General features: G+C 38.5%; 1 protein-coding gene across 10 annotated transcripts in view; it reads right to left on the reverse strand.

The window, feature by feature from the left end:
* Nucleotides 1-22,661, reverse strand: part of LOC126254530 (C-Jun-amino-terminal kinase-interacting protein 4) — a 263,338-nt gene that overhangs the window by 51,712 nt on the left and 188,965 nt on the right. For all 10 annotated transcript variants that reach the window (XM_049955327.1, XM_049955319.1, XM_049955323.1 and 7 more), the window contains 2 exons: nt 15,471-15,653; nt 11,089-11,232 (listed from right to left, as the gene is read on the reverse strand). In XM_049955327.1, coding sequence (XP_049811284.1) covers nt 11,089-11,232; nt 15,471-15,653 — 327 coding nt within the window. The remainder of the gene's footprint in view (nt 1-11,088; nt 11,233-15,470; nt 15,654-22,661) is intronic.

Raw genomic sequence — 22,661 nt, forward strand, 5'->3', positions numbered from 1 at the left:
CAGCAAGATTAACACAGTTCAACCATCAGACCAAGAATTTTTCTCCCACTGAAAGACATTTGACAGAACATTACAAGAGCATATTATCAAGGGGAAATCACTGCAGTTTCCAGTCTACTACTGTGACAATATTCTGAACTTTAAATTACTTCCACCCAGTCAGGTTAGCTCTTGCTGGTTTCAAAATCTGAATATATTCCTATGACACTCCTCAAAAGATATTGATATTTGGCCTTATTATATGGAAAAAGTGTATTTTGAGCACTGTTGCAATTTTACACATTTTAGCGGTAGTTACAAGGAATAAAATTAATTCTGACATGTTGGAAAAGTTAATTCATGACTCAGCAGCCTGTAGAGTCACATCAGCATACAACAGCAGCTCAGGGAAAACCAGAGAAAAACTAATATAAAAGAACAACTATCGGTTCAGAAAAACTTTTGATGCCATCAGATCTAAGATTTGTTATTACAAGAACAAACACTGTTCCAATGACATGACACTCCCCCCAATATTTACACTGACATACATTAGCATGAGATTTCAATGTCTTACTTTATTTAAAAAAACCAACCTAGTGTACACAACTTTGTCCATATATCAAATTAAGTCTATGACAGACTGTTAGCAACTGAGCCTGATGGGAGAAGCAATCTGGATAGTGGTAGTAGGGAGGAAGATGCGGTGTGGAGAAGGAGGGATAGTGGGGCTGTGGGTGCGGGAGGGTGTAGTGCTGCTTGTGGGACCATGCTGTGATGTGGTGGGGACAGGACAGGGCTGCTAGGTGCAACCAGCAGGTCTGACGGGGAGGAGGGACGGGAGTGTGGAAAAGAAGAGAAGTAGATGATGGCAGGAGAGAGGGGGGGGGGGGTATACTAGGGGGTCTGTTGGCCGAATACAGGGCTCTGTAGTGCTGGTGTGGGAGCAGGGAAGGGGACAGGTGGGTGAAGGACAGGAATTAGCAATGTTTGAGGCCAGGGGTGTTACGGGAATGTAGGATATATTGCAGGGAGATTTTCCACCTGTGCAGTGCAGAAAAGCTGGTGGTTGATAGAAGGATCCAGATGTCATTGGCTGTGAAGGTGTCACTGAAGTGAAGCATGTTTTGTTGGGCAGTTGGGCGGTTTGTAGATCAAATGACTTCTTTTTTACATGTACCCCAACCTTTCATGGAATAGATGATGCTTGCAACCAGACTGGAATAGGTGGTAGTTGGAGGAAGTATGGGACAGGTCTTTCATCTAGGTCTATTACAGGGATATTGAGCCAGGAGGAGGTGTGGTCAAGGTTATTGCTTAGAGGCGCTGCGTGGCAGAAGACCACTCCAAAAGGGGTGGGAAGCATAGTGAGTAGGATATTCCTCATCCCAGGGCACAATAAGAAGTAATCGAAATGCTGGCAGAGAATGTGATTCAGTGCCTCCAGTATTGGATGGTACTGAGTCAAGAGGGGAGTGCTCCTTTGCGGCTAGGCAATGGGTATGTGGGAGGTGGTAGGTGAGTGGCAGAGAATGTGATTCAGTGCCTCCAGTATTGGATGGTACTGAGTCAAGAGGGGAGTGCTCCTTTGCGGCTAGGCAATGGGTATGTGGGAGGTGGTAGGTGAGTGAAGAGAGAAGACGCAGGAGATGTGTTTCTGTGCAAGGTTGGGAGAGTAATTTCAGTCTGTGAAGGACTCAGTCTCTTAAAAGCAATTATAAACTTATGTTAGCCACTGTTAGTATAAAGTTATTTATATAAAAAAAAGTCAATTATGTCATAACACATGTCAAAGACTTCTATTTGTCATAACCTATGTATGAAATGTTTCGCGCGCGTGGTTCGCAAGCGCGCGCGCGCGCACGTGTGTGTGTGTGTGTGTGTGTGTGTGTGTGTGTGTGTGCGCGCGCGCGTGCGCGTGTGTGTGCGCGTGTGTGCGCGTGTGCTGCTTAAGTAAAATTTGTAGCATTACTGAATTCCGTACACAACACTGCACAAAAAAATCTATGTACTTTGATAAATGTTGCGTAGGTGAAGAATGTGAAAATATATTGGAACTTTTTGTTTCTGTGTGATATTACATGTTACACTGTAATGTCACTTGTATAAGATGGGCGAACTGTCTTAAGATTTCCATAGCCAAACGTAGAAGAAGAAAAAGATGTAAATGTTGATAGCAAACATCAGCGTACCTATTCATCAGTGAAAAGGCACAAAATAAATAAATAAATTTAAAAACCTAAACAGTGACTAACTGCTCGACTTTCATGAATTGCTTTGAGAGTTAACAGAATTAAAATAATGAAGTGTAACGGTGGTGCAAAAAAACTGTGGCCAAAATTTCTATGTTAACAGGTATTTTTATCTTTATAGGCTTACAGTGTTATATTTTATATGTTAGAGCAGTTGATATAAAATACTGTCCTCAGTATAATACGTATTTTCTTTTATGACATGTGTCACATTTCTGCTTTCATACGGTCTTTAACTTTCTGAGCATGACTAACCCTACAATATGGCCAAGAGATGAGTATTGGATATTAGCAACCGATGAAATTTTTATGTTGTTGGGTCTGATGAAAAAAGAGTATTTCAGTACCAAATGTGGGCCTTAATACACCAACACCAAAATTCTTGCGAGAAGAAAGATACAATGATCAACAAAAATCGACACAATTTTTTAACCTATCATGAACAATGGTCACCCTCACACATCCTAATAAAACACTATTTCACCAACAATATATAAGAAACACAGATGTTACTGGAGTATTCTACATGGACCCAAATTATATGAAATTCCACATAAACAAAAAGCACATGCTCCACTGTAATAAAATCAAGAAGAATGACAATGCAATTCTTTGTAGCAAAAGGTCATTGATGGCAGTTGTAAAAATTATTTGTAATCAAGCGGATAACCAAACATGTAGTAAAAATATTAGTAAGCTCAAATGCTAGTGCAACCACCCAATAACATCCATGAGCTATGATGCACTTATATTTTAACACTGTCTGAAGCAATTCAAACATTTAAACAAACTTTCAAAAATATACTTTGCAACAGAATGTAACAAATAATATGATCACCAGAAGTCACAAAGCTCTCACATTTCCATTACAGTTCTTTTTATAAGGGTCATTTGTTGAGTCTTACAGTCTATTAAATTTAGATAATGGTTTCTAGCATATGATCTGTTTGTAAGTGACATTTTATATTCAGTTTTACACAGTATGCAAGTTGAACCTGCTGCTTGCTACGAATTGTATTTTCTTGTATTTACTATACAAGATTTAAACAGGTAACAAGTCCAAAAATTACCTACAATGCCAGTGAAACCAATCTCTAGGATGGCCACTGTTAAACCCATATAATTAACCTACCCCACACATTTCTTTCTTTTAGAAACAAGTATCTACAGTGTTACTTTCTGCAGTGTGTGTGTGTGTGTGTGTGTGTGTGTGTGTGTGTGTGTGTGTTTTATATGATTTTTCTCTACAAATCTGATCACTTGAAAAGCACTTTCAGTCCAAGACTTTGTGGTATGGTACAGTCTTGTTTTCCCACTAGGTGTACAACTTTGCTTCTGCCATTTTTTCCCCAACATTTGAGGATTTAAATAAACAAATTGGTTACACATGTATCATTCAAAGTATTTTCCATCGCTGGCCTCTACTTTCTCCCATCTTTCAGGCAGTGTACGAATCCCGTGTCGAAAAAATTGTTCATCTTTTGAAGTGATCCACAAATCGATCCAATTTGTGACTTCTCCATGAGATCGGAAGTTTTGGTCAGCCAGGCCATATGCCATTGATCTAAACAAGTAATAGCCAGAGGGAGCAATGTCTGGAGAATACAGTGGGTGGGGTAGGACTTCCCAATTTAATGTTTTCAAGTATGTTTTGATGTCTTTTGCAATGTGGGGTCGAGCGTTGACGTGCTGCAAAATCATTTTATCGTGCCTCTTGCTGTATTGTGGTCGTTTGTCTTTTAATGCTCTGCTCAAACGCATTAATTGCATTTGATAATGAGCACCTGTGATTGTTTCACTTGGTTTTGACACATCATAGTACACGATGGCGAGCTGGTCCCACCAAATGTAGAGCATGATCTTGGAGCCGTGAATATTCGGTTTGGCCATCGACATGGAAACAAGGCCGGGATATCCCCATGATTTTTTGCGTTTAGGGTTATTGTAATGAACCCATTTTTCATCCATGGTCACAATGTGATGCAGAAGTCCCTTCCGTTTTTGCCTCTGAAGCAACTGTTCACAAACACACAAACGCCGTTCAACACCTCTTGGTTTCAGCTCACACGGGACCCAAGTTCCTTCTTTCTGAATCATGCCCATAGCCTTAGAGACGTTTTGAAATGGCTTGCTGTGTCACTCCCACTAATCGTGGCAATTCTTCTTGAGTTTGACACGAGTCTTCAATCAGCAATGTCTCCAATTCTGCATCTTCGAAAACATTCTCTCTTCCACCACTATGTCGGTCTGCGATATAAAAATCACCGTTCTTGAAGCGTTGAAAACACTCACGACACATTCTTTCACTAATAGCATCCTTGCCATACATACTTGAGAGCATTCGATGAGACTCAGCCGCTGTTTTCTTCATACTGAAACAAAACAGTAACACCTCCCACAAATGACGAGAATTAGGCTCATAAACTGACATTTTCAATCAAGACCAACTTTATGATGCAGACACAAATCGACTAATGTTTGAATGAGGTTATGTTGACAAAGGTACAAGCTAACTGCCTGACGTCTGCAATCTGTTTCTTTCGACCGCTACTTACTGATGTCGCCAAATATCGGCAAACGGCGGAAGCAAAGTTGTACACCTTATATAATATATTTTCCTATGCTGACTGATATTCTGCTTCTCTTCACGTGTTGACAATTATTTAGGTTATAATTCTGAAGACCAAAGTCTCATACAACTCATCAAATGCCTAAAGTCTGCACTGATTTTAACGATGTCTTCTGCTGTCTTATGTCTTCTCACAGCCCATATTGTCTCTCTTAGCCAGCAGCTCATACTGTTTAATTAGGAGATAAAGCATATGTTTTCACTTCATGCTAGCGCCCATAAATTTGTGAACTGCAGCTGCTTATTTTGCTTATTGTATCTGCAACTTTCTCCCTGTTTCTGTGTAAATCTCCACTCTACCTCCCTGTCCATTTTCAGTTTGCTTCACTTATAGTCTCTAGATTTTTCTGAGTTTTTTGTTTCTGTTTTTTCTCAGTATTGATGCATAAGGTTTGATTTTTGCCTAGAAAGATACAGAATTTCTCGTTGTGTTCTTATACGAATCTGTAGACACATTCAATTCACTTTTATCTCTCTTATCTTCTGTTATCCCATCTTCTGAGAGCACATCACCTTAAATTTGTCAATTATTGAGAACTTTATAAATCATTAAATATTTTGCCTGTTTTACAAGAGGTGTAAATGCACCACCAACTCCTCCCAAACTATATTAAATGCTTTACGGAAGGGACTAAATTAATAACAACAAATATTTACAACACAGGAACAACCCTTTCACTCTGCACATTGGCTATACCCTTCTTTTATGCATTTATGAGACACTGACAAGAGGATTTTATGGACTGGCTCTATTTGATATTTTCATATTTTTAGGTTTTGGTGATAAGCACCCAGTATAACCTTCCTAAAGCTGTTTGACACATTTCTGGGGAAAGGGGGGGGGGGGGGGGGGGGGACTTGAAAAACCTGCCTTTGAAGATGTGTGAATGCTGTTAAGTACAAAACGTATTGAGCACTTGAAGAAAGCTGCCAGTAGCTGAGTGTATAGAGTGTAAGTCTCATAATTGTGACATTGCTAGTACAATTCCAGCTAGCAGCCATTTCTTGTAATTTTATTTGAATTCTATATTTATTATCACATGAAAATGTTAATTAACAAATAGTTAAAACATAACATCTATATATTATAAAAGACAGAGTACTACTTACCATAAAAATGACATGTTGAGTTGCAGACAGGCACAACAAAGAGACTGTTACACATGTGTCAAATGTGTAACAGTCTTTTTGTTGTGCCTGTCTGCAACTCAAATGTGTCATTTTTATGGTTAGTAGCATTCCCACTGTTTGATATAAATGGAGTTTCAAACCAATGATCGGATTTTGGATGGTAATAATTAAGAAACAAGGGACGTGCCAGCAAGGAAATGTGTGTATTTGAATGGGTGAGGCCTAGAGTTTCAGATAATTTACATTAGATGTCAGTCACTGAGTCTTCTCCATTTGCAGTCAGTCAGAAATACGATGGTGTCCACTCAACAGACTGTGTCTGGCGTGCTGTAGTTTGCAAAGAGCGAGTCAGTGATTTTGGTCCAGCATTCCTTTCCTTGGCATTTTGGCACTGATCCGCCTGCGCCCAAAAACGTTTGTTGTCGATATCACCAGTTTTAAGAGACAAGATGCTTGTGCAAAGGGTTCAGGTTGATCTTATACATCTAATGACACTTAAAAGAAAGAAAGAAAGAAAGAAAGAAAAAATAGAGACTGGAATGAGCTATCTTCAAATGCTTAAGAACTGGCATTTCCCACAATCTCAGGGGGACTATGATGACTTCATTTTCGAATAGGATAGGTCTCCACCACACTGGCAATTTCTCAATAGTACACTGCCTCAACACTGGATAGGATACATGGGACTCCAAGACAATGCCTTGTATTCTTGGCCTCCACGATCACCAGAGATCACCTCATGTGATTTTTTCTTGTTGGGATACGTGAAGTAAGTGTGTTCATGTCCCCTCTGCATCACGACAGAGAAGAACAGAATAAGAGCTGCCATATCTTCTGTAAAAACAGATACATGGTGTAAAGTTTATGACGAATTTAACTGTTGTCTAGATGATGCTGGTGCACACAGAGCATTTGTAATAGCACAGCTAAAACTAAGATTTTTTGAGTATACTGCAATTTTTCCACGTTTGTAGTCTGTTTTAGCAACAGATATGTAGTTTTAAAATCAGGTCATTCTTTCTGAAACACCATGTATATTATAAAATGTATGTGTATGTATACACACATCACACCTCTTACTGAATCAATTTCAATCAAAGTTGATATCCATATCACTTACTATCCGGAAAGAAGTGCCGTCGAAGGAGGGAGGGGGGGAACCCGCCTACCTCTCAAAGGGGTGGGGTTGAAATAGAAGCGTAATAAACCATGCATAATACCAAAACCACTGGAATGGGAATGAAATTCGCCTGATGCTGAAGCATAATCCAGGAACACCTGGAGCAATTTCAACCAAATTTGCTAGGTACATGACCTCTTATTTGTATACAAATACTATGGGAATAACATTTCCCTACTACCACTAGAGACGAGGCTGTGAATGACAAGGGGTGACAAAAATAAATATCTCAAATGGCTTTAAGCACTATGGGGCTTAACATCTGAGGTCATCAGTCCCCTATACTTAGAACTACTTAAACCTACGTAACCTAAGGACATCACACATATACACACCCGAGGCAGTATTCGAACCTGCGACCATAACAGCAGTGCAGTTCGAGACTGAAGCGCCTAGAACCGCTCTGCCACAGCGGCTGGTATATTTATTGCTTGTATTTAGTTGACCTGAAATACTTTTAAAACTATGAAGGGCAATTTTTGTTGCTCTGCTTGTCAACCATGTCACAAGAGTGAACATTGCCGACAGTTCTGTCAACGGGTTTCAGGAAACAAGCACAAGGCAAAGAGTTCCATACTACAGATAAATTTTAATTCCTCACTGGATTTGTATGTTGGAAAACAACAGAGAAGCAGCCATATAAAAATGTTTGCAATATACATCACAAACACATTTGTTCAACACATTCTCTTAAAGTCCCAGAATCAATTTAAACCAAACACATACGACATATTATATGGAAACAAATACTCCATAGGTAAGGAACAACCAGCCTTCTAATGGAGTGAAAGTCGGGGGTGACAACTGATTGATTGGTACAGAAGGGGGAGGAGGATATGGATAGAGAGAGGGGAATGAGAAGGGCAGATGAGGGGGGAGGAAGAGGTGGACAGAGGGAGGAGGGAGGAGAAGGAGGGGGGAGGAGGAGGGAGAGGGGGGAGGGAGAGGGGGGAGGGAGAGGGGGAGGAGGGAAGGAAGAGGAGAGGGAGTTGGGCAGAGAGGGGGAGGGGGAGTTGGGCAGAGAGGGGGAGGGGGAGTTGGGCAGAGAGGGGGAGGGGGAGTTGGGCAGAGAGGGGGAGGGGGAGTTGGGCAGAGAGGGGGAGGGGGAGTTGGGCAGAGAGGGGGAGGGGGAGTTGGGCAGAGAGGGGGAGGGGGACGGGGAGGTGGGCAGAGAGGGGGAGGAGAACGGGGAGGTGGGCAGAGAGGGAGGCAGGCGAGGTGGATGGGGCGATGAACAGAAAGGGAGGCGGGCGAGGTGGATGGGGCAATGGACAGAAAGGGAGGCGGGCGAGAGGGATGGTGCGATGGACAGAAAGGGAGGCATGCGAGGAGGATGGGACGATGGACAGAAAGGGAGGCGGGCGAGGTGGATGGGGCGATGGACAGAAAGGGAGGCGGGCGAGGTGGATGGGGCGATGGACAGAAAGGGAGGCGGGTGAGGTGGATGGGGCGATGGACAGAAAGGGAGGCGGGCGAGGTGGATGGGGCGATGGACAGAAAGGGAGGCGGGCGAGGTGGATGGGGAGGTGGACAGAGAGAGGTGGAGGAGGAGGAGGAGGAGGAGGAGGAGGAGGAGGAGGACAGAGAGAGGAGGAGGAGACAAACAGAGAGGGGGAGGGGGAGGGGGAGGTGGTCAGAGAGAAGAGAAGCAGTAGATGGACAGTGAGAGGAGAGGAGGAGATGGACAGAGAAATTGGGAGGTTGACATGTGGAGAGAGGGGGAGGAGGATATGGTGAAAAAGAGGGAGTGGAAGGAGCAGATGGGCTAATAGAAGATTAGAATAAAGAAATATCCAGGCAGTGCCAGTTTCTCAACTGGATTTTACTAAAAGTAATATCTTTTTAATTTTAGTTACTAGTTGCATGGAAATAGGAGTGGTCACACAGAGTAGATTATATCTGAAACAGAAATGCAAAACTTGAAATAGAATAAAAAATACGTTTTACCTGTAGAGATTGAACAGTATTAATGACTGTAATTTTTTTTTACTTAACAACACAGCCATTCCACATTTTAGTACTAAATTTTTATATACCATATGCAATAGGTAGTTAAACATATCCTTTTTTATTTTCTTTCATGCCAATTAAGGACCATGTGAAGATAATTATTTTCTTTCTTTTTCCTCCATCCTTCATTTTCTCAGAATGGGCTGTTTTCCTCCAGTTGTTTTTCCGTTCCTGAAAACCTTTCCATTTACTTTCTTTGTTTGAATTTGCCTGTGCAAAGTAAGGTGTCCTGATCAATGTGCACTTCTCTTAAGTCCTTTCCTTTCTGTTTTCCTGCTTTGGGAGAATGTTTGTATCTCCCCTATTAACCTGTCTTTTTTCATCCTCTCTAGATGTTTATAGAGTAACATCTTTTCATGACCTCATCTGTTATTTGAGGGCAGAATGAGTATATTTTATTATTTGGTCTCAAATAATATTTTTCTTGATTCTTTTTTCTATTTGTTCCAAACCATTTAATATCATTTTGCATCCATATAGCCCAGAGCTCGTGGTAGCGTTCTCACTTCCTGAGCACAGGGTCACAGGTTCGATTCCTGGCAGGGTCAGGGATTTTCACCTGCCTCGAGATGACTGGGTGTTGTTGTGTCGTCTTCATCATCACTCATCCCCATTACAGTCGGAGGAAGGCAATGGCAAACCACCTCCACTAGGACCTTGCCTAGTACGGCGGTGCGGGTCTACCACATCATTCCCCTATGCTCCGTAATGGAGTATGGGACATCATCATCATCATCATCATCATCATCATCAACAACAACAACAACAACATCCATATAACAGTACTGTTTATGAGTCCCAGATTTCTGGTTTTACAACTGTATTATAATGCCTTAACTCGACATCTTAAGACAAACATTTTTTATTTTGCAGATTTCTCACTTTCATGTATAATCTTTTCATTGTTTCAGTTCTGATCTTAATTGCTTTTTTCTCAGTTTTGATGCTTATATTTTCATCTAGATGATTAAAGCTGTCCATTTTCTTGATGTTGCCATAATTGCTTTTTAAAATCCTTGGCAAGTTACTTTCACTGGTCAAGTATCCCTTTCTTTTCAAACAATATATGTAGACCTGCCTTTTCAGCTATTTCCTTCAGAAGCTCTAGTTTTCCTTGCATTCTCTAAGGTTCTATTTATTATCACAAGCTCATCTGCACACACTAAACAATCTATTCCTTTTTTCAATCTAATCAACTTTACATAGTTATTAACTTTTTAACTTATTTCCATTCTTTTGTAACTTTTTCCGGCACACAACTGAACAACAGTAGTAACAAACTGTCTTGTTGTCCGACTCCAGATATAATTCGCAATGGACTAGAAGTCATTACAAGAAATTTAAATACTGTGTTTGTAACAGTTTGTTTGGCTATTACTGGAGTTTTCCTGTCTACACCAGGTTCCCTCACAGTTTTGAGCACGAGTCTGTCTGTAAAATAATGTGCCTTTTTAAAATTAACAAATATTACTACATCTTTTTTATTTGATATTTGTGTGCATGTGCGCACCACCACCCCCCCCCCCCCCCCCGATAGTAATTTTAAATCACACCTCACATTTAATAGTGCCAATAGTGGTTGTTGCTAATTAATGAAAAAGTTACTATTTTATATTTTTTAAATGCATGCTTCAGAAGGGCAGGCGCACACACATACACACACACGCACACACACACACTGAAAGTGTCAAAATTTTTTTTTGTGGAAAGTACAAAAAGACTGTGTTACCTTCTGAAAGGACAAATAATCTATAGTGTTACCCCCGTTTTACTAGTCCCTCTTTACAACAGAGTGGCTTTTGCACTGACGATGATTCTGTATTCATGAATACCTACCTCATTAATTGTACATTTAGTTACAGAAGAGACAGAATTTTGTACTAATTAGATAACAAAACAGAACTGACCTATACGGAAGTCTATGTAACCTTCTCCTCCTGACATAACCAACATAGATGACGGTCGCTTTGATTCCAAAGACTCCGTTTCTAGATTTTCTATTATTGGTGTATCAGTTGTCATACTGCTTGCTGCAGACACGCCACCACTTCCTGAGAAAAGAAATAGGAAACCATATAATATCAGCAATTGCAGAAGAAAACTATAAAAATATTACTTGTAGCTAAAAAATATGTACACTGTTGTTGCATCAATGGACGAAATGTGACTACACAATTAGTTCTGTAAATCTGGTACTTACTTGCACGAGAAACAAGTAGAGCCATTATTGGAACAAATTTGGAACTGTATAGACTGATGGACTGAGGTTTACTGTCATAATGGTAATTTTAAGCATCTGGCAACAATCTGCATCCAGTACATGAGATATGTGATTGTACATTTTTACTGTTTGTGTTGGTTTCCAAAATGTAGCAATGTATCTCAAGTTTTGTTTAAAATGTTTAAACACTGGAACTGAAATGTTTTAGATGATGCAACCAGAGTACAAAAATGATTTTTTGAGCCCTTGCAACATGTATGGATGGTTTTCACATTTTAAAAATGAGCCTGAAGCCTTACAAGAGTTGAATCACAAGCCAGCAGACTTTTAACCAGCTTTAAGTAATGCAAATGTGAACAATGTACAACAATTGCATCACACTAAACAATGAACTAATATAAAAACAATGCAAGTGAACTTGATATTGTTATAAGCACCACTCACAGTATCATGCATTACAGTTTAAGTGTGCAGGTCATGAGTAGTTCTGCACTTGTTGACACCTTAGTACACAGAGCACCATGTGCAGGTGTCCCTGAACTGCTTAGAAGCAGTCAATATGGACTGATACTTTTTGTTGAACATTATCACGGGGGATGAAACACTGTGTTTTGAGTATGATCCATGGATGGAGTGGCACCTGAAGAGTGTCACCTGATGAGAGTATACATGTCAAAATCAAAGGTGAATACTTTGTTTGTCATATTTTTGGATTCTTGAGGAATGATTCGCCATGAATTGATAAATGTCAGGAGTGTAAGATACATGACACATGCATGCCAAAAATATTTCGTACACATGTCCTAGACATTGATGCGTATAATCAATACATAGATTAAATTTTACAGAACTTAAGTGATGCAGTTCATAATGCATTTACATTTAGGTAGCCTTGTGTAGATTTAAAATTCAGTTATGAATAACTTGAAGCAGAACAGAAAATTTGGATTAATTAGCTGAGGAAAATTGCTAATTTAACATATGTTTTTATCACCACTGTACTTGTAGCAGTCAGAACTACTGATACTTGTGGTTTCACAAAGCATGGCCTACATCTGAACAAGACTGTGAGGAAAATTTAGACTGAGCTGATTTATGAAGTTTCGGGCCATACATAGTAAAAGAACCTGTTGTTATAGGTAAAAAAAGACCTCATTTAGGATACACTGAAACAACAGTTATCCTGCCTAAAAAGTTGTACCAGTTTTTAAACTTGTGCATGTAGTCCATAAAAGGAGGAATTCAATATACTATATTAAAAATCCATCGCAACATGGAGTCTATCAAAAATAAAGAACAATAACTTGAAATTAAACAACTACAGAACATTGGTGTAAGCGGACAGAAAACCAACACTCATTATGCAAATATCAAAGGGCACACTGCAGGGTTTAAATAAAGTGGTCAATTCTGCATCTACATAAAAAAGGAACCCCATTTAGCTTGCCACAGTTAATGATGATAAATATTTTGAATCATAAGAATATATTTAACTAACACAGACTGATTTAAATAAAGAGAGATTAATTTTCTTTGTAAATTTCAGTTGCCCACTGGATATGTAGACATCTTTGGTTTAAATGAAACTTAGTCAAAGTCTCAGGAATTTATATTCACATTTCTTGTACATTATGTATAAAGTAATGTACTTTTTAAAACTGTTTTACCTATTCACCTCACACTACCCCTTGTAATATTTTCTGGGAATATTAGCAGTGTCATGTATAAGCAGTAAGTACCTAGCACATATATCTTGTTTATATTTTTAATTGAGTTATTAATTCAATTTACACATGTGCAATTTCATAAAAGAGTGTTTTATTTACATTGTTAATTCAGGTTATGTAGGAGCAATATCATAAAAGTTTGTTTTGTGTAATGGTGCGTTTCATATTCAGTGCTTCTGTTACAACTTATGGATGAATCAAAAGTTACGCTGAAGTCATGTTTACCAGAAGTTGAGAGAACACAACCTTTTTTCCCTCCTCCTTTTTTCAAGCTATAATTGCCAATTCTCTGCTTGTCACATCTTGTCAAATAAATTACCCATTCCCTAACTTAACAACTTCCGCCAACCCCATTTACAATTATTACTGAAGATATACACTTAGTAAAGGTATGCTCTTTGGTTTATGATCACTGATTGCGTCAGACAAGACATTATGTCCTTTCATATATTCTTGTCACTAACAGCACCAAGTTTATTGAATAGTAAAAACGTGCAGTAGCCTCATATTATTTACACGGTAACTGTGTAAAGTTTACACTAGTGTACATACAGTCTCATATAATTTACACTAGTGTTCGTACAGTCTCATTTTCACTTAATTCTTTCAAGCTTATGTATTCACTTAGTGGAGATGGGCCACGTGCTGATCAAATACTAACATGTCTGATTTTTTTAAAAAATCTTGACATGTGCTGAACTATTAAACATGAGTAATGTGTAATAACAGCTATGTACATGTCACTTGGTATGTCAAGTAATACAATTCTGTGTGTAGTCTGTCTTCCCTTGAATATGGCTGAAGACTGAAACTGCAATTATGCGTTTTATAAATAGATAATTTTAACAGTAAAATACGACAATGATGTCCTTTAAAAACCCATCAAAACATGAGTTGCACAGAATAGCGACTGCATCTCTTTAAGGAGTCGTTATATTTCAAATACTCCACAGTTTTGAGAAGAGTGAACAAATAGTTTCTCATAAAAATTCTTCACTAAGTAATTAGCAAAACTTTATAATAAAGATTAATACATAAAAAAGTAAAAGTTTACAAGTATTCTTTTTAAGTTGGCAGTATTACCAGAAAGATGAACAAAGATGAAAAAGTTGTATCAACGTCACTTAAAAATTGTACATTGTCTACTGCATAAAATATGCTGGAATAAACGACTTAATACATAAAGACAAAATCTAAAAGGCAGTACTACCATTAATTTACTTGTCTTATAACAAGATAATTTAATAAGTGCTACTGCACAGAAAAAGTTACAATGTTATATTGTTTTCCCTATCACGTCAATTTTTTATGAAATTATGCCAACAATGTTGGTCATCAGCATAGAAAGTTACACAACTATGTATGAATCATATTTTTTTTCATGGTTGTTTTTAGGATAGATTAATATAATACATAACTTGTGATATTAATTTTTGGGTGATGGAAGCTTTCCCAGTGTGTTCTGCTCTCAGGGTCCAGCTGGGTGTAGTATTTATATAACACCTTGCCATCAACTACAGGTGATGTGTTTGCTCCATCACTTCTTCTTTATAATCTTATCACTCCCTGCCCCTTTCCCCACTACCTGACCACATGCTACATTGGGTGGAATGGTGCAAAGACACGACTGCCGAATGCTCAGTGTGAACTCCGTTCCCTCAGTACTTCTGCTGCCCATACTGGGTGCAGAAGTTGCTCTCGGCTGCCGATGTTACAAGAGCTGGCCGAGCTCTGGTTCCCTAGCTTTACTGAAAGTGAAGCCAACATGTCTGTTGATTAGGCCATTGGCCACTTGTATGGGGCGATTGTGTCCCCCATACCACCACCACCACCAAATGCAGCATGTGCCAGGTAGTGGGGGTGGGGTGGGGAGCAAATGCTGTGTTACATAAACAACTGCATCCTGCTGGATACCCAAGAGCAATGCAAACAAATTAATTTTTATTTTTAAATCTACATGGGCTGACAAATATCTATCTACCTATAGGATTCCCAATATTATCAATAGAAAAACAAAATTAAATGGCAACAGTATTGAAATCTTTCAGAATCACAGTCTGTTAATTGCCCACCTCTGGTTTTCTTCTCAATGTGTATTCTTGCTCATTTTCCACAGCTAATTCTCCCCCCCCCCCCCCCCCAAATTAGGAGCACTGTTGCTATTTATTTTTATGTTTCTGTTAGCTGCACTGGGACTTTTAACTTCTGGAGGTGAATACTCAACTGTGTCTCTTTAAATTTATGAAATTTCTGCTTGGAAATTTCCTTCTGTAGAATTTTAATATAAATGCAACATTATGAAAGAAAGGGCAAAATAATTACTTTTGTTGCAGTCACTCACCAGGTACAGCAACAAAAAATTTTACCGCATCACGGTGTCCATGGAAAGACAACTGAGCTTGTGCCATCGAACAATATGGGATAAAGCTGCCTGGCGTTATCTTACAGCTGTTATCAGTGTAAAGTCTTACACCCACACCCGGGCATCTGTGCACAGCCTGAACTATATTTCTGCCTCCTGAACCTGCAAATACAATTAAAGGTAATATGTTTTATCTCTAAAACAATCTATAAACATTGTTTTCACTTTGATACAGATTGATTTGTATCACAGTTTCCCCTTCCCACATTAGACTAGTCACTTCACAATACAAAGGCAATTTTTTGGCAATCAGCAAGCAAGGAACATTTCAGTGGGCTGAATACTTAACATATGAAACACTTAACTGAAATTTTCATGGAAATTCTTTTACATTTGTGCTAATTATTTTGAAGTTTACATCTCTCAAACAGGCAGTATTGTAAAATTTTAAATAACAGTTTCAGAAAGAGTTTGTTAGTGACATTTGGTTTACAGTAACAAAAACTCAACGCCAAACATCCAGTTTAATGTTCCCGCCCCCAACACAACACTTGTGGCACTATTTTCAGTGCTTAAATTTACTAAACGCCAAATTTCACAGTTTTATCTATGGAAATGGGGGAAGCACTGGGTGATCACACAAACCTTTTGATACAATGCTAACAATGAAAAAACCTCAACTCACGAAAGTGAGAGGCCCTGTAAACATCATAAATGAAATTTGTTTTATCTATTGTTGTTCCTTACCAGAGTTTGGTTATCTATCAGAGATCATTTTACTCACCTTTCCTCAAATTCTTCTAAAGGTCGTTCACATACCAGGCCATTTTTATTAATTTCCTGCACACAGCCATTATTTTACACACCTGCCATCTCACACTGATTTGATTCACATGTTGACTTTCTGTGGTATGATTGGCCTTAGAGGGTCCACAACAGAAGTGAAATCCAAACATTGTAGGTCAGTGTAGATAACAAAATTGCTTTAACGGAACTTCAACAACAGTATCACGTGCAGTTCATGGGAATAGACTCTGAGGTGGAGCCGCCCCTAAATACATTTCCCAATACCAGTAATGTATTACAGAAATTAAATTATTTGGAACATTGTGATATTTCTCACTCAAATAACAATAATTAACATTTTTGGAACTACTGATACTGCGAGATGTTTTTCGAACAGATAGTAGCTATACTTAAGGCTGCAACTCGAAATGCCAATAAACCTCTATGTAGCAGATGCTTAGGACAATGTAGCAGATGCTTGGGACATGCTTCTACAGAGAACAGCTCTTATGGACCTCTCAAAGGCTCTGAACTTTCAGCCTAAAGGTGTCCTACCACCTTCCATATGATTTTCATGTCCCTCTACTTACATCAACAAGGAATGAACAAATTGGCCGAAACTTTGCTATACAGCTCCTGTCTCTGTACATCTCTATTACGCTTTGATGCATAGTTAATCCACACTCAGTATACTAGTTTGATTGTATTTTACACACTGTTTTTGTTTATGGTGTTGACAATTCTACCCACTGTTGGAATAACTTCGTAAATCTCTTGCTAGAGTGCACTGCAATGTACGTAATGTAAGTATCACCATGTAGCCCAAGTTCCAGGTAGGAACAGAGGGAATAACCATGCGAAAATGTTTCTGCTACCTCTAATAACAAGTTTCTTTTTGTGAATGCATTGTGTCTAAGTTTTATTTTCATGCAAATAGCTTGCATCATACTCTGGGTCTGAAAACAGCACAACTGATTTCATTGTACAATTACCAGTAAACAATTTGGATCATGAGCTTGAAAAAATTATTGAATTGTCCAAATTTTAATCAAATGGTAATACATAACTGTAGTGAAGAAGATAAGATGAGCTGATTTCATCTATAAACAAATGAATTAAGATAAGGAAAGATGCATTAATAGATGATAAGAAGCAATTCCTTTGTTGTAATTACTTACTTAATGAAGTGCTCAAAAATGGGTCCATCAACACCACGTTTTCTGACACTTAAGCACAACAAACCATACTAGAAATGACATGTTTTGGAGAGACCTTTAATGTGGTGTATCACTTAAACTACATACAGCAGTTGGACAAAAATTCATTAACACCCAGAGAAATGTATGCTTTAACATAAATGCAGATTCTACCCAAGCTGCAGGTACACTGTTGTATTTGAGCATGAACGGTACCTCTGTATGCTGCAAGTGTCAGTCATGTTCAGAACTGTTTTCTATGTAGTTGCGAGCACACTATGTCTAAGCTAAGTGAATCCAAACATGGGCAAATTGGTAGTGCACATATCGTGGCTTCTCCCGTAACCAAGAAAGTCGAAGTGTTTGATGTTTCAAGAGGCACCATATCGAAGATTTATATCACATACAGGGAAAGCACAAAATCATCATCTGCTAAGTCACAATGAAAACAAAAGTGTGTGTTGAGTGATTGTGACAAAAAGTAAGAGCACAACAGCTGCAAATGTCACTGCAAAACTGAATGCCGCAATCGCAAACCCTGTCAGCACCAAAGCAACACAAAGGGAGCTCCATAATCAAGAAACTGAAGGGCACATTGGAATTCTAAAACCATTCATCAGTGCTGCAAATTCCTGTAATAGGAAAACGTGGTGCCAAAGGAAAAAAGTCATTTGGTCACAGGAGTTCTGTTTCACACTGTTTCCAACCTCTGGCCAAGTTTGCATCCGAAGGGTGAAGCATGACAGGGGTTTGGAGATGATTTGGGCAGCAATACTCTAGTATTCCATGGGCCTCAGTTTCTCTGCATGTTCACATTACTGCCAAGGAATACGTGATAATTTGGCTGATAAAATCCATCCCATGGTACAATGTTTGTTCCCTTTGATGATGCTGTGTTCCAAGAAGAAAGAACGCTTGTTCACACAGCTCACACCGTCCAAGACTGGTTTTATGAGCACAAGGATGTATTGTTACACCTCCTATGGCCACTAAAGTCACCTGATTATTGAGCCTTTGTTGTCTGCTTTGGAGAGAAGGGTGCGTGATCATTATTTACGTTTATCATCATTATCTGAACCTGTCACTATTTTGCACACAGAATGGTATAAGATTCCCCTGAAAACCATACAGGACCTGTATTTATTAATTCCGAGACAACTGGAAACACTTTCGAATGCCAACGGGTTTCCTACACAATATTAGGCACGTAGTATGTTGTACTTTTGTTGCTTTCATTTTTTTATCCAACCCTGTATTTTCGTAATCTGAAGTATAAATACGAAAACCAGTACATACTTTAATCAACATAGTGGTTGCTTGCTTTGTTTCTTTCAATAAATCACAGCACAAGGCCTGTGACATCATGGAAACATCCTGACTCATCTCAAACTCATAAATGCTGTGGACTGAATGCACACAAAACACTAAACATCTCAAGGTTAGAATTGAAAATACAAAAACATTAAGCACGCAGCAAAGTTGTCTCCACAAAATGCTTGTTTTAGAACTATTTCTTGTGGTAAAGTGTTGGAAAATTTGAGGTCAGCAGATAAATACGCTACCTACAGTTCTTATCTTGGAGAGAACTAATGATGATGTATAGTAGTTGATCATGAAACAGAAAGGGGACCCAGTATGTAAATGTTTGGCTTCGCTAGAGTGTGATATTATTGCCCACCTCCCTCCTCCCCCTGAAATCTTGGTTTTGGTGACAAACAGATCTGCAGCATCGCCTGAGGCATAGATCAGTTTCGATCAGCAATGTTGCAGCCTTCTGCAGTATGGAAACTATGAGCCACACCTGAACTATATTAATCATAATCTCATGTTCGCACTTGTGGTGCCACTACGAACACTGATGTCTGCTACTATAGCGATTTTAGGGTTAGATTTTTTGTTAACAATGTTGCCATGCTTTCAATGTGGACAAGTATAAGATTTTACATCACAGAAAAGTGTAATGAACTCAGTATGGTTTGAATGAATCAAGACTTCTCACTGAAAATAAGTACACAAATAGCCGACTTGATTCTAAAATCTAAATGAAACAACAGAAAATGGGGATGTCAAATAATTAGAATGAATAAATAGAATGAAAACAATTAGATGTGGCCGAGCAAACTGTTATGCAATGCATAGAAACCTTGACTAAATTTTAAGATGTGTACAAAATTCTTACCAGTGTTAGACAGAAGTGAACATTTTTTATCTCATTAGAAAAAAATGTTCTTTGTGACAATTCAGAGCACATGTCCTATATCCTTGTAAAAAGAGATCTACAGATGAATGAAGCTACTGCTGCCGCTGCTGCTGCTGCTGCTACACAAAATTAACAGCCAGGTTAGCCATCCATCCTCTCTTAACCCAAACAAACCATAGGTCTCTTAGATAATTAATTGTGCCTAGTGGTTTGAACAAAGTAAAGACTTCATCCTCTTAGAAGAAGGGTAGCAGAAATTATCCAAACACTGGCATCTAATATCACTGAACATTCATCTATTGCAGAATCTTTATATATAAAAGGAAATGTCATGACTAACTGATTCACTCACTCACCATCATCCAGCCCAAGCCGCTAAAGATAGAAACTTGACATTTGGAGAATGTGTGATCTTATACTGTATCATTTAAGAAGGGATTTTTCAAAATTCCAACTCTAAGGGGGTTAAATAGGGGATGAAGTTTTTTTTAATTTCCTGGCAAGGCAATTTTGAAGTTAGACCTACGAAAATTGGCATTTGGTTTCTTGGTCAGTGTTTCAGAATTTTTGGAAATTCAACTACTAAGGGGGTCACAAGCTGATTTGCTGATTCCTCATCACCAAGCCCAAACTGCTAAGGATAGAAACTTGAAGTCTGGAGTGGGTGTGGATCTTATACTGTAAGCATTGCTTAAGAAGGGATTGTCCTAAATTCCACTCCTAAGGTGATGAAATATGGGATGAAAGGTTGTTTGAAAGTGTTGTTATTAACGGAATTTTGAAGCTAGAATCACAAAAACTGGTATTTGTTCCTCAGTCAGAAAATAAAAAATACTTGCTTCAGTATTTTTGGAAATTCAACTACTAAGGGGATAAAATAGTGGGTGAAAGTTGTTTTGGAAGTAAGTAATTACTACAGAACTACTAAAGAATTTCTAAGGCTACATCTATGAAAATTGGTATTTGACTTCTCAGTTCAATGTTTCTGGAAATTCGACTCCTAATGGAGTGCAATAGGGGATGAAAATATTTCATTACATTAAAAAAATTTGAAGCCCAACTTATGAAAATTGGTATTTCACTTCTTGGATAGACATAAAGAAATATTTATTGGGGGCTGAAAGCTGCTATGGGAATACCTCCTCAAGAACGAAAAAGGTGTCATTAACAAAAACTTTGGACTCCACCTACCAGAATCACTTTTTCGTCAGAAGTACGTTAAAGGAAGACCTTGCTTATATGTCCTTGATTAGTGTAGAAAGCTTAGATGATGTTGCAATTTGTGAACAACATAAAAATTCAATAAAAAAAGAAGCTCTGCAGGCCATACAGTCTATGCGAGCGAGGCAGCAGGCACTGACCTAGTCTGAGAATATACCCTGAGCACAAACATAATGTGGTATCTTACGCAGAATGACCTCATCAATTACAACCAGAATGAATTACAAAAAGACTTGTGATGCAAACCACAACTTGTATTTTGTCATGTGACATTCTCAACAACATGATAAAGACAATCAGGCAGTTCTAGATTTTTTTTACTTTTAAAAACCATTCAGTTCGGTACCATACCAACAATTGGAGAATCAAATTCTATTTGTGACTGGATTGGCGATTTCTTGGCAGGGAGAATGCACCATGTTATCTTGGCTGGAGAATCATTAAGAGCTGTACAAGTAATTTCAGGGCATGCCTCTGGGTAGGATATTGGGACTTTTGCTCTTTATGTTGTTTATCAGCGACCTGGCAGACAATATTAACAGTCCTCTCACAACTTTTTCAGAAGATGCAGTTATTGATAATGATGTAGACACCTAAAAAAAGTTGGATAAATATCCAGCAAGATTTCAAAGTTATGCAAAGGTAACCAACTTGCCTTGAAAGTTCAGAATTGTAAAACGCAGTATCTTATAACTACAATATCAATGAGTCACAACTGTAATCAGTCAACTCATTCAAAACAACTGTGGATAACAATTTGTTAGGTTACGAATGGGAATGAACACACAGGTTCACTTGCAGATAAAGTAACTGTCAGTCTCTGCTTCATTTGTAGCATACTGGGAGAACACAGTGCGTAAAGGATACTGCTAACAAAACAGAATGTTAGTGACATTACACAGATCTTTAAGGACTGCATCCAAACTCTCCCTGGGAACCGTAAATTCATTTTGAAGACACATTTTTATGACATACCAGAACAGAACCACTGAAAAACTTTGAAGACACTGCTGGTTAACCCATGAAAAGCTACAAAGATTATAATTTTGTTTTGTAGCAGAGTTTTGGAAGGTTTTTGGCAATATCACAGGTAAAAAAAGTAATAATGCCTCAGCACACGTGGTCTGCTTTCAGATCTAAAGTTTGTTTTACGGTAAGGACCAACAAAAAATATGTTTTTTTGTGGAAATAGCACTCGCAGCAATAAGTGAGTGAAAGAACAGTAAGCATATTTTATTCAGCACATACAGTTGAGTAACTGGTCCATGCTACATTTATGCATTTTGTTTTCAGTGAATGGGAGCAAATAGTCGTCATCCAGTGTCAACTACTGTGAACTGCTTTGGGATGATTATAATAAACTCCAATAGACTAGCAACACCCGACAATGACTTGAATTCTTATGCTAAATAGATTCAACATAGTTTATGGCATAGTTTCAGCCAGTCCAAAAAAGCTATGCCATGAACACAGTGTCTCTAAGGTATCTGCAGGTAACTTAGAATAATACAAGGGAAACTTCTTGGTAAGAAACAATGATAAACTACAATACGACTTGACACACTGAAAAGATTTTTAGCCTCAGAAAGTATGACATTATATTCTTCTTTTGCTTCTCTTTTCACTCAGTCTTGTCTTTCAAATAACAAAAAAAGGGGGAGGAGAAGGGAAGGAGAGGGATTGTAGATGCGCGAGTAGATATGAGTGTGCATGTCAGCACAATGCAAGTGCTCGATAAAAAATAGCATATTATGATACTTCCCACCT

Source organism: Schistocerca nitens, chromosome 1 (genome assembly GCF_023898315.1).
Source record: "Schistocerca nitens isolate TAMUIC-IGC-003100 chromosome 1, iqSchNite1.1, whole genome shotgun sequence".
Classification (NCBI taxonomy): Eukaryota; Metazoa; Arthropoda; class Insecta; order Orthoptera; family Acrididae; genus Schistocerca; species Schistocerca nitens.